The sequence below is a fragment of the Oncorhynchus keta genome, chromosome 13 (assembly GCF_023373465.1).
Source record: "Oncorhynchus keta strain PuntledgeMale-10-30-2019 chromosome 13, Oket_V2, whole genome shotgun sequence".
In the NCBI taxonomy this organism is placed as follows: domain Eukaryota; kingdom Metazoa; phylum Chordata; class Actinopteri; order Salmoniformes; family Salmonidae; genus Oncorhynchus; species Oncorhynchus keta.
Genome location: NC_068433.1, coordinates 44402771 through 44413645, shown reverse-complemented (window position 1 = coordinate 44413645; position 10875 = coordinate 44402771). Strand labels below are relative to the sequence as shown.

The 10875-nt window shown below is 48.2% G+C and overlaps 1 protein-coding gene across 2 annotated transcripts; it reads left to right on the top strand.

Moving 5' to 3' along the window:
* The first annotated feature begins 392 nt into the window (after positions 1 to 392).
* Positions 393 to 10743, top strand: mcm10 (minichromosome maintenance 10 replication initiation factor). 2 transcript variants are annotated; one of them, XM_035784359.2, is made up of 18 exons: positions 393 to 498; positions 886 to 937; positions 1036 to 1329; positions 1540 to 1743; positions 1930 to 2290; positions 2929 to 3094; positions 3708 to 3875; positions 3971 to 4087; positions 5404 to 5600; positions 7331 to 7425; positions 7561 to 7668; positions 7870 to 8222; positions 8374 to 8506; positions 8620 to 8750; positions 8922 to 9035; positions 9878 to 10023; positions 10228 to 10270; positions 10383 to 10743. In XM_035784359.2, the coding sequence occupies exons 2-18, from the start codon at positions 931 to 933 to the stop codon at positions 10464 to 10466; spliced, it is 2721 nt and encodes a 906-aa protein (XP_035640252.1). In that variant the 5' UTR covers positions 393 to 498; positions 886 to 930; the 3' UTR covers positions 10467 to 10743. The 2 variants fall into 2 exon arrangements, with proteins under 2 accessions (XP_035640252.1, XP_035640251.1); XM_035784358.2 differs by having other exon boundaries at positions 396 to 503.
* The last annotated feature ends 132 nt before the right edge of the window (positions 10744 to 10875 follow it).

The following is a 10875-nucleotide window of genomic DNA, read 5'->3' as shown; positions in this document are numbered from 1 at the left end:
ATACGAATGTGTTCTTAACGAATTTGCCTAGTAAAATACCTTCCTATGTTTGTTCAGTCAGTGCAATCCGGAATCCTTGGGACGCAATATCCTCTAACCATAACCCTTACCTTAACCATTCAACTTCAATATGCTCTTGATCCCGGATCCCTGTAAACACACCATGTTTGTTGACGTTCACAAACTTTGTTTATATATTAGGACCGCGACTGTAGTCTATATATTTAAAGGAGCCATGCCTACACCAGTCAATAAAGTGAAATAATGTATAATTTCAACAAAAAATTTAACTAGGTATACCGTTTTCTATGATTTTATCTGCGATATGCAAGTAATTTGTGAGTGGAAACATCTACCAAAAACATTGTGGACAGGCAAATTAGTAGCCACTATTCTATTTGATAGGGGTCCTTCGTTTAGCGCCAGATTTCAGTTCTTTCTCAGTAGTATTTTGAAGAAACGACGATAGCTAGCTAGAGAAGTCCCTGAAACCATCAAGTAAGGTGAACAATATAATTATTTTCAAGAAAATGTTTTCTTGGTCACTACACAAAAAGTATACAATCGACAAATGTAATTTGACCTGAAATTTACCTCGAAGTGACATTGTTGCTACCGCGGCTTTCGCACTGTCTGGGGTGGAGATCATATTCATAATGTGTTTGCTAGCTTGCTGTAAGCGTTGTTGCTAGTTTAAGCGTTGTGAAAATCGGATAACTTACTTATTTCGATGTCAGTAGGAAACAGATAATGGGAGAGAATATACATAATGGAAATTGTAAAGCTTTAGCTAGCCGTGTCCATAAATAAGTTAATGACATGTCAATAAACAATTGTGTCTTCGGGATATGACTGTTAAAATACCTGTGCATTTTTTATTCCTAGATCTGCTTTTTAATCGGGAAAGGCTTGATCTTAAAATTCCAAGAAATGGATGGTAAGGGATACAACTCGTGTGTCTGTGTTTGTTGGGGGGGAATAATCAACATATGGCTTTGATCAAAACAAAAATCTATAACACTGTGTGTGTGTCAGGTGATGATGACCTGGACCTTCTAACAGAGCTGCTGGCTGAGAACGAGGCTGGAGAGGAGCAGCAGGCTAGCCAGGAAGCAGAGGATAACCTAGATGACCTGTTTGACAATGATGATGGTGATGAAGAGTACAGGGAGGGACTGGAGGGGGAGGGTGGGGAGAGGGAGGAAGAGGATGAAGCCGTTGCTCTCTTTGGAGATGTGGATGGCATTGAAGAGGAGGAAGAAGTCGAAACACAGCCGTCTGGAGGGAAGGCTCCTGGTAACCTCAATAAATCCCAAGAAGATTTACAAGGTTTGTCCACAAGGAGTTCAGTACCTCAAAATGATTATGTTAGCACTATAGCGTAGCATTAACGCCTATATTATGTATACAGTAAATGTTTCTAAAATGCAGATACCTACTCTTAAAGTATGTCAGCTTCACACACGGTCTCCTTTGCTTTTTAATTCATCGCAGGTTTCTGGTTCTAATCATATTTGTTGTGTTTCTGTGTGTTCTCAGAGGAGCTGAGGCGTATGCAGGAGCAGATGCAGAGGCTGCAGCAGCAGCTAGAGGCCTCCCAGAAGAGCTCTACAGCCACCTCTACCCCAAACAGCATCCCAGGAACAAAGGCACCTTCCAAAGCTAACACTCCCTCACAGGGTCCCCCCAAACAGAGCTCCTCCAAGCCAGTTCGTCCCACACAGAAGACCAAGCCCCAAGCAGGTATTACTTTCGTATGTTTTTTTGTGTTTCAGCATGTATTCTCATCAAAGTCAAAGCTGAGCTTACAGGAACACAGTGGCGACTTAACATGTCATGTAAGGAGCATCTGTGTAAAGTGTAATGGGTGACGGTGGTGCCTGTGGATGTGTGTTTTAAAGGAATCTCTTCATCTGTTGTTTTTGACAGTGGGGAAGCCCTCATCTGCCCCAGACCGAGGAGACGGCACCAAGCTACAGGAGTCCTCCGACTTCACCGCTCAGCTCAACAACGCTGACCTGTTCAAACGCAAAGGTCAAAGGACAGCTCACCAGGTCCAGCCCAGCACTACAGCAGCCGCTACAGGCACCAGAGGTCCACTGGTGGAGATTAAGACTCACAGCTCCTTCCAGCCAATAGCAAGCAGCAGTAGGACCAACAGTACGGTACGTTCATCGCTACCTTCCCAGTCCAATGCGGCTGCAGCCCTGTCCGCCGTACGACAGGCCAATCCCCTTCCGTCTCTCCCTAAAGACGTCGCCATCGAGAAGTACTCTGGACTGCGGCTGAGGTCAGAGCACACACACACTCATCTACCTGTAACACACACACACTCATCTACCTGTAACACACACACACACACACACACTCATCTACCTGTAACACACACACTCATCTACCTGTAACACACACACACACACTCATCTACCTGTAACACACACACACTCATCTACCTGTAACACACACACACACTCATCTACCTGTAACACACACACACTCATCTACCTGTAACACACACACGCTCATCTACCTGTAACACACACACACACTCATCTACCTGTAACACACACACACTCATCTACCTGTAACACACACACACACACACACACACACACACACACACACACACACACTCATCTACCTGTAACACACACACACACTCATCTACCTGTAACACACACACACACACACACACTCATCTACCTGTACCACACACACACACACACACTCATCTACCTGTACCCACACACACACACACTCATCTACCTGTACCACACACACACACACACACTCATCTACCTGTACCACACACACACACACTCATCTACCTATAACACACAAACTCATCTACCTGTAACACACACATAAACACTCCAAGGTTTCTTGCCCGAGCTCAGATCTGGATTCTGATTGGTTCGTTGGTTTCAGGCGACCACGCGTGTCCTCCACGGAGATGGATCGTAAGATGGCCGACCGCAAGCTGATTCGGCTCTCCCAATTGCCTGAGCGCCTTGCCCGGGAGAAACTGGATGAGTGCGACTGGGTCACCTTCGCTGTGCTGGTCAACAAAGCTACACCACAGAGCAACAGCAGTGTAAGACCAGAATTATTCAACTTTTATTTCACGAGGCAAGTCAGTTAAGAACAAATTCTTATTTACAATGACGGTCTACCGGGAAACAGTGGGTTAACTGCCTTGTTCAGGGGCAGAGCGACAGATTTTTACCTTGTAGACTCGGATTCGATCCAGCAACCGTTCGGTTACTGACCCAACGCTCTAACCACTAGGCTACCTGCCATCCCAAATTACCCCATCTAATCCACAGGAGGTTGGTGTCACCTTAATTAGGGAGGATGGGCTTGTGGTAATGGCTGGAGTGGAATAGATGAAATGATATCAAACACATGGTTTCCATGTGTTTGATACCATTCCATTTGCGCCATTCTGACCATTATTATGAGCCGTCCTCCCCTCCGCAGCCTCCACTGCTCCATACTGTATACCAACATACAACTTCAACATCTACAGTAGGTCAATGATCATGTGGTTTTATTGACATGGACACTCAGGACTCCAGAAGTATGTAAGGTTGACCAATGTTCATTAAAAACAAGTCATTGATTTGACAAGAAGTGGGCCTGCCTGTATTCATTTCAGATGGGTCAGAGATCAGCGTTAAGAGTTGTCTCCCTCCCTCCGCTCACAGGGTAAGACGTTCAGCATCTGGAAGCTGTCTGACCTCCATGACCTGGAAGTGTACGTGTCTCTCTTCCTGTTTGGGGAGGTGCATAAGGAACACTGGAAGACTGAGCCAGGCACCGTCATGGGCATCCTCAACCCCAACCCCATGAAGGCCAAAGACGGATATGACGGGGTGAGTGTGTGTGTGTGTTTACTTTCTCTGTAGTGTGTGTGTGTGTTCTCACCATCACTCTCTCTTCTCCCACCCCTTCTCTGTCTCCCCCCCAGGTGTCTCTGTCAGTGGACCACCATCAGAAGCTGTTGTTGATGGGGGAGGCTCAGGACTATGGCACCTGTAAGGCAGCCAAGAAGAACGGAGACCCCTGCTCTCAGATTGTCAACCTGGTGGGTTTGCCTTTACATCCAGAAACACACACAAAACCTGAACCGCTCAACAGCTCCTTCATCCACTCTCTGACCCACACTGACCCTCAGAACCGACCTAAAGGCTGATCGGTGTCATTCATATTTGCTGTGTCAGTCATATACCACCGCCAAATAGAGAGGGGGACATTTGAGAACATGTGAAGTGACATAGTTTCTAGTGTTTTCTCTGCAGTAGGAGGGTGTAGGACTGTTGTCATGTGCTATCTCTCTCTCTGCAGTAGGAGGGTGTAGGACTGTTGTCATGTGCTATCTCTCTCTCTGCAGTAGGAGGGTGTAGGACTGTTGTCATGTGCTATCTCTCTCTCTGCAGTAGGAGGGTGTAGGACTGTTGTCATGTGCTATCTCTCTCTCTGCAGTAAGAGGGTGTAGGACTGTTGTCATGTGCTATCTCTCTCTCTGCAGTAGGAGGGTGTAGGACTGTTGTCATGTGCTATCTCTCTCTGCAGTAGGAGGGTGTAGGACTGTTGTCATGTGCTATCTCTTTCTCTGCAGTAGGAGGGTGTAGGACTGTTGTCATGTGCTATCTCTCTCTCTGCAGTAGGAGGGTGTAGGACTGTTGTCATGTGCTATCTCTCTCTCTGCAGTAGGAGGGTGTAGGACTGTTGTCATGTGCTATCTCTCTCTCTGCAGTAGGAGGGTGTAGGACTGTTGTCATGTGCTATCTCTCTCTCTGCAGTAGGAGGGTGTAGGACTGTTGTCATGTGCTATCTCTTTCTCTGCAGTAGGAGGGTGTAGGACTTGTCATGTGCTATCTCTTTCTCTGCAGTAAGAGGGTGTAGAACTGTTGTCATGTGCTATCTTTCGCTCTGCAGTAAGAGGGTGTAGGACTGTTGTCATGTGCTATCTCTCTCTCTGCAGTAGGAGGGTGTAGGACTGTTGTCATGTGCTATCTCTTTCTCTGCAGTAGGAGGGTGTAGGACTGTTGTCATGTGCTATCTCTTTCTCTGCAGTAAGAGGGTGTAGAACTGTTGTCATGTGCTATCTCTCGCTCTGCAGTAGGAGGGTGTAGGACTGTTGTCATGTGCTATCTCTTTCTCTGCAGTAAGAGGGTGTAGAACTGTTGTCATGTGCTATCTCTTGCTCTGCAGTAAGAGGGTGTAGGACTGTTGTCATGTGCTATCTCTCGCTCTGCAGTAGGAGGGTGTAGGACTGTTGTCATGTGCTATCTCTCTCTCTGCAGTAGGAGGGTGTAGGACTGTTGTCATGTGCTATCTCTCGCTCTGCAGTAGGAGGGTGTAGGACTGTTGTCATGTGCTATCTCTCTCTCTCTGCAGTATGAATGCCAGTACTGCCAGTACCACGTCAAGGCCCAGTATAAGAAGATGAGTGCCCAGCGGGCCGAGCTGCAGTCGTCTTTCTCAGGGAAGGCCACAGGGAAGGCCAAGGGGAAGGGCAACAGCCTGAAGGAACGACTGTGTCAGACTGGCTTCCACTACGGAGGCATGTCCTCACCAGCCTGCGCTGCTGCACTGTGAGTGTGTGTGTGTGTCACAGTGAATATTGTGTGCATGTGTGTGTTGGTTGGTCAGTGTGTTTATATATGTAAATGTCAGTCGTCTCTAAGCGGTGTTTTCCATTAGCGCCAGTAGTCAGCCGGTTGCAGACTCATTTTCAATCGGCTTCTTTTCATTTAAACGTTTCAATTCGCTAGTCCATCAAGTCCTCTCCCGCTAGAATGAGCGATCTGCATCTCTTCCAGCGCTCTGTTGATCGGATAGGCGCCTGTCAGTCACAAAGCGAGCAATGACAGAGGAACGCAGTGTGCTGTCTGTCCCGCCTCCTGGTACAATTTGTGTGTGCTGTGGTTGGTTGCAGTCAAATGTCTTTACACAGAGGAGGGAGAGAGCGTGTTGGTCGTGAATTTGCACGTCCCGTGTAATGTAAGTGGTAAATCCTGTCTTTCTGCGACATTAATTTCTTTGGCGTGATTCACATATAGCTGGATGGCTACTCCAGCCACGCGGAGTCATGACCATCAGACTATTTACTGTGCTTTGATTGACAGCTAAACAGCAAGTGTTGACTCGTTTATAAAAGGTGTCGAACGGACTTGAATGAAGTCTCCTACATCCCTCTGCCATTCATAAATCCCGCAGCGTGGTTTTATGTCGACGGCATCACATCAGACAAGCAAAGCGAAGGATTTCCTAGGTTTCCTTTGCTAGGATGTCGGGGTTTGCCAGACAGTGATTCTAAAGTGAGTGACTCTCGTCTCGTCAGTCAGTGTAGCCTACCCAATGGCATCGTTGGAGAGGTTCTGTCATTTGACTCCCTTATTTGCATAGGCTACTGGTAGGCCGAGGCTTTTTGGTGAATGTCTGCAGATACATTCTGAAAACATTTGATGAAGATGGTGAATCATCACTGCAGGAACGTTAGGTAGTGGAGGGCCTCATTCTGGTTAATTGGGAATCGGAATCCAGGCATTAAAACAGAGCAACAATATTCAAACATTTATTGACCTAAGTAGGGAACCAACTAAATGTATTGAAAATGTATTAATTTGCCCAAGTTTATCATAATGTATGAACAGAATGCAATACCACAACACATTTTTCTAATCTGGGAGGTAAACTCAATAATGTATTCAATAATTTCGCTGTGGATTCAGGGTATTACACTGTACCAGAGGCCATCAAAATAGAGCTCCTGGCTACTTTTTCCGTTTATTGGCTGGTTGGCTACTCTTTCTGTTTGGCTGGCTGGCTACTCTTTCTGTTTGGCTGGCTGGCTACTCTTTCTGTTTGGCTGGCTGGCTACTCTTTCTGTTTGGCTGGCTGGCTACTCTTTCTGTTTGGCTGGCTTGCTACTCTTTCTGTTTTTTGGCTGGATACTCTTTCTGTTTGGCTGGCTGGATACTCTTTCTGTTTGGCTGGCTGGCTGGCTACTCTTTCTGTTTGGCTGGCTGGCTACTCTTTCTGTTTGGCTGGCTGGCTGGCTACTCTTTCTGTTTGGCTGGCTGGCTGGCTGGCTGGCTGGCTACTCTTTCTGTTTGGCTGGCTGGCTGGCTGGCTGGCTACTCTTTCTGTTTGGCTGGCTGGCTACTCTTTCTGTTTGGCTGGCTGGCTACTCTTTCTGGCTGGCTGGCTGGCTACTTGATGTAGTTGTGGAAAACACTGCTCTATGTGTTTGTCTGCGCTGTGAGTCAGTATGTGTGTGTTTGTATTGTGTTCACTTATGTACACCTCCGTTCCTGTCTAGGTCTGCGTCTGGCCTTAAGAAGCCCACCCAGACCACTCTAGGGAACCTGTTTGTGAAGGGATCAGCCCACCTGGCCAGCCAGGCCAAGAGACTGGGTAAGACTGGGGGAGATGGAGGGAGTGAGTGGGGGGCGAGAGAGGTTTAAGACTGGGGGAGATGGAGGGAGTGAGTGGCTGGCGAGAGAGGTTTAAGACTGGTGCTTTTTCGTAATGTGTTTGATTGTTTTTCAGCCATGAAGTCTAACGAGGTGTCTGGCTGCTCAGACGACTTCAAGGACCTTTTATCCATGCCTACCCCGGGAGCCCTCCAGCTGAAGAGACACCTCACCAAACCCCCAGGTAACTGACTCACTCAAGCAGACCAGACCAAACCCATGAACACATCAGATGGGCCATCTGGAGACTAGAGAAAGACAGGAGGGCTTTAGAAGGAAACACTTTTGATTTATTTTTTACCTGTTTTCTCCCTGCTTGTTAATGCATTCGAATTACTGTATATCATCTTTCTCTCTTCTTCCACCTTCTCTCTCACTCCCCCAGGTTCCAAGGGCTCCGCTGGTGCAGGGGTCCAGTCCATCTCTGCCTCTGACCTCCTGAAGCAGCAGAAACAGCAGCAGAAGCAGCTCTTAGAGAACCGTAGACGCCGGGCAGAGGAGATCCAGCAGAGGGTCCTCCAGAACACAGGCAGGGCGGGGTTCCCCGGGGCCTCTCCCCCATCTAGAGGGACCCTCCTTTCCCCTAAGTCTGCCTCAGAGGTCCCCAAAGTCACCCAGAGCCCCACCGCCCCCCACACCCCAACACTGGGCAGGGGTTTTAACACGGGAGATGATATCTTGTTTTTTGACCACACCCCTCCTCCGCCCCCGACGCCACACAGCCTGTCAGCAGCCAAGGTAGGTGGTGCTCATCCTATCACATGCTTTCATGCTTAGTGTACACTGTTGCACTGTTGATTTGACTGTAGAATGGATGTCATAGAGAGGCTAGAGTTCAAAGGTCACATAGGTTGGAGGTTAAAGGTGAAGCTGCCCCTCTCCTCTCTAGTTGGCTGCTCTGAAGAAGCTGAGAGTGAAGGGTGCTGGGCTGGCCAAAGAAGACCCCAACGCTGTGAAAAGGAAGAGGAGCAACAGCACTGACATCACCACCAGGGTGCAGAAGAACCTGTCCTCGCCTGATGGTACACACACACACACACACACACACACACACACACACACACACACACACACACACACACACACACACAGAGTCCCTGTTCTTACCCATCCTCTGGGATCTGCCTCTGTACAGGTGAACAGCCTGGGGCCAAGGAGGAGGAGCCAGCCCAGAAGAAGAGGCGGGAAGAAATGGACTACGTCCAATCAGAGGAGTTTAAGAAGATCCTCAACGCCAAGTCCCGTCACGGGGCCGAGCTACAGGCAGTGAGTCAGCAATTACGTAACCATAGCAGCCTAGTGTAACTGCTCCCTTTTCTGTGTAACAGTGTAATGATTCCCCCTTATCTCTAGCCCAGTGTTATAATAGTTCCCCTCTCCTGTAATGATTCCCCCTTCCCCTAGACGAGGGTTAATAGTTCCTATCTCTCTCTTTAGGCAGAGTACCAGCAGCAGGAGAGCTACTTTGACCCCCTGGTGAAGAAGGAGGCGATGGAGGACAAGATGAGGAACATCAGAGAGCAGAAGTGTCGAGCCGTCAGCTGTAAAAAGGTCCGTGTCCAATCACAGGTCTTGTTCTCTAGTGTCATCAGCTATCAGCTAACGGTTTTATTCTGTCGAGTCCAAATCTACTCCTGGGATTTGAACCATCAGCTTTCCTTTACGTAAGTCGGATGAAAGCACCCACGAGCACCTCAGAATATTCCCCATGAGCCAACTAGCAATTTAGACCGGTACGATTACAACGGTCCCAATGGCGTGTAAACCTAGCATGATAGCCGATCGGCCAGACTCCTAGCATGATAGCAGATCGGCCAGACTCCTAGCATGATAGCCGATCGGCCAGACTCCTAGCATGATAGCCGATCGGCCAGACTCCTAGCATGATAGCCGATCGGCCAGACTCCTAGCATGATAGCAGATCGGCCAGACTCCTAGCATGATAGCCGATCGGCCAGACTCCTAGCATGATAGCCGATCGGCCAGACTCCTAGCATGATAGCAGATCGGCCAGACTCCTAGCCTGATAGCAGATCGGCCAGACTCCTAGCATGATAGCAGATCGGCCAGACTCCTAGCATGATAGCAGATCGGCCAGACTCCTAGCATGATAGCAGATCGGCCAGACTCCTAGCATGATAGCAGATCGGCCAGACTCCTAGCATGATAGCAGATCGGCCAGACTCCTAGCATGATAGCAGCTCGGCCAGACTCCTAGCATGATAGCAGATCGGCCAGACTCCTAGCATGATAGCAGATCGGCCAGACTGCTCAGAATTCTAATTCACCTACTAGCAACATGATTTAACCGTCCTGTCAGACCAACATAACTGTGTCTTTACGGCTTAGTACAGACACATATTTATCTGTGTTTATCTGTGTCTTGTCTCCAGTGTAAGTACACATACTTCAAGCCGGCTGATCGCTGTGTGGAGGAGAAGCATGAGCTGCAGTGGCACGACGCCACCAAACGCTTCTTCAAGTGCCCCTGTGGACAGAGAGCCATCGCACTGGACCGCCTGCCACACAAACACTGCAGGTGAGACACGTACACACACACACTACAGTTTTTATCACGGCCGGTTGTGATACAGCTTGGATTCGAACCAGGGGCTGTAGTGACGCCTCTTGCACTGAGATGCAGCCACTCAGGGGCCCAGTTGAAACGCACACTCTCAAACACAATGCAGGTCACGTGCTACTGCACTCATCAGACATGATAATGCTGCGCTCTCTATTGCAGTAACTGTGGCCTGTTCAAATGGGAAAGGGACGGCATGTTGAAGGTAAGTGTCGCGTTTTTAGTGGGTTTGGAGTTAAGATCCGTCTCCCGTCTGATCGGTCCTTGGTTTGACTACTACTCAATGTTCCCTTACTGTTTCCTGTTCCTGTCCACAGGAGAAGTCAGGGCCTAAGATCGCTGGGGAGCTCCTGCAGCCTCGAGGTGACGAGCAGCCCAAGTTCCTCAACAGCATGCAGTAGCCCTGGGTCACTGACCGTCACCTTCATCATTGTCTTCATCATATGAAGCTGCTGGTGCTGTTGGAGTATCTTGTGTTATATTTATTTGCATGTCGCTTTTTTAATTTTACTTTTTAAAGTTTGTTTTGTCAATGTCATTTTAAGTTGATTATGGATTTTAAATTGCTGTGTTTTGAATGGATTCGATTGAATTTCCCGAATTAGCTGTTTGTCGTTCCCTGCTGCTGGGTTTGATGTGAATGTGCTGATTAAATCGTGCTGAGTGATTTACCAACAATCTCCTCCCTTTTCTGACTTGGGCTCGCTGGAAGAAATTGTCTCCGGTGCTATATTGCGTCCTTACAGTCTGGGGGAGTCTTAGAGACACCCAAAATAGTAACGGGGGCTGGATAAACAGAAGATTGGGTAC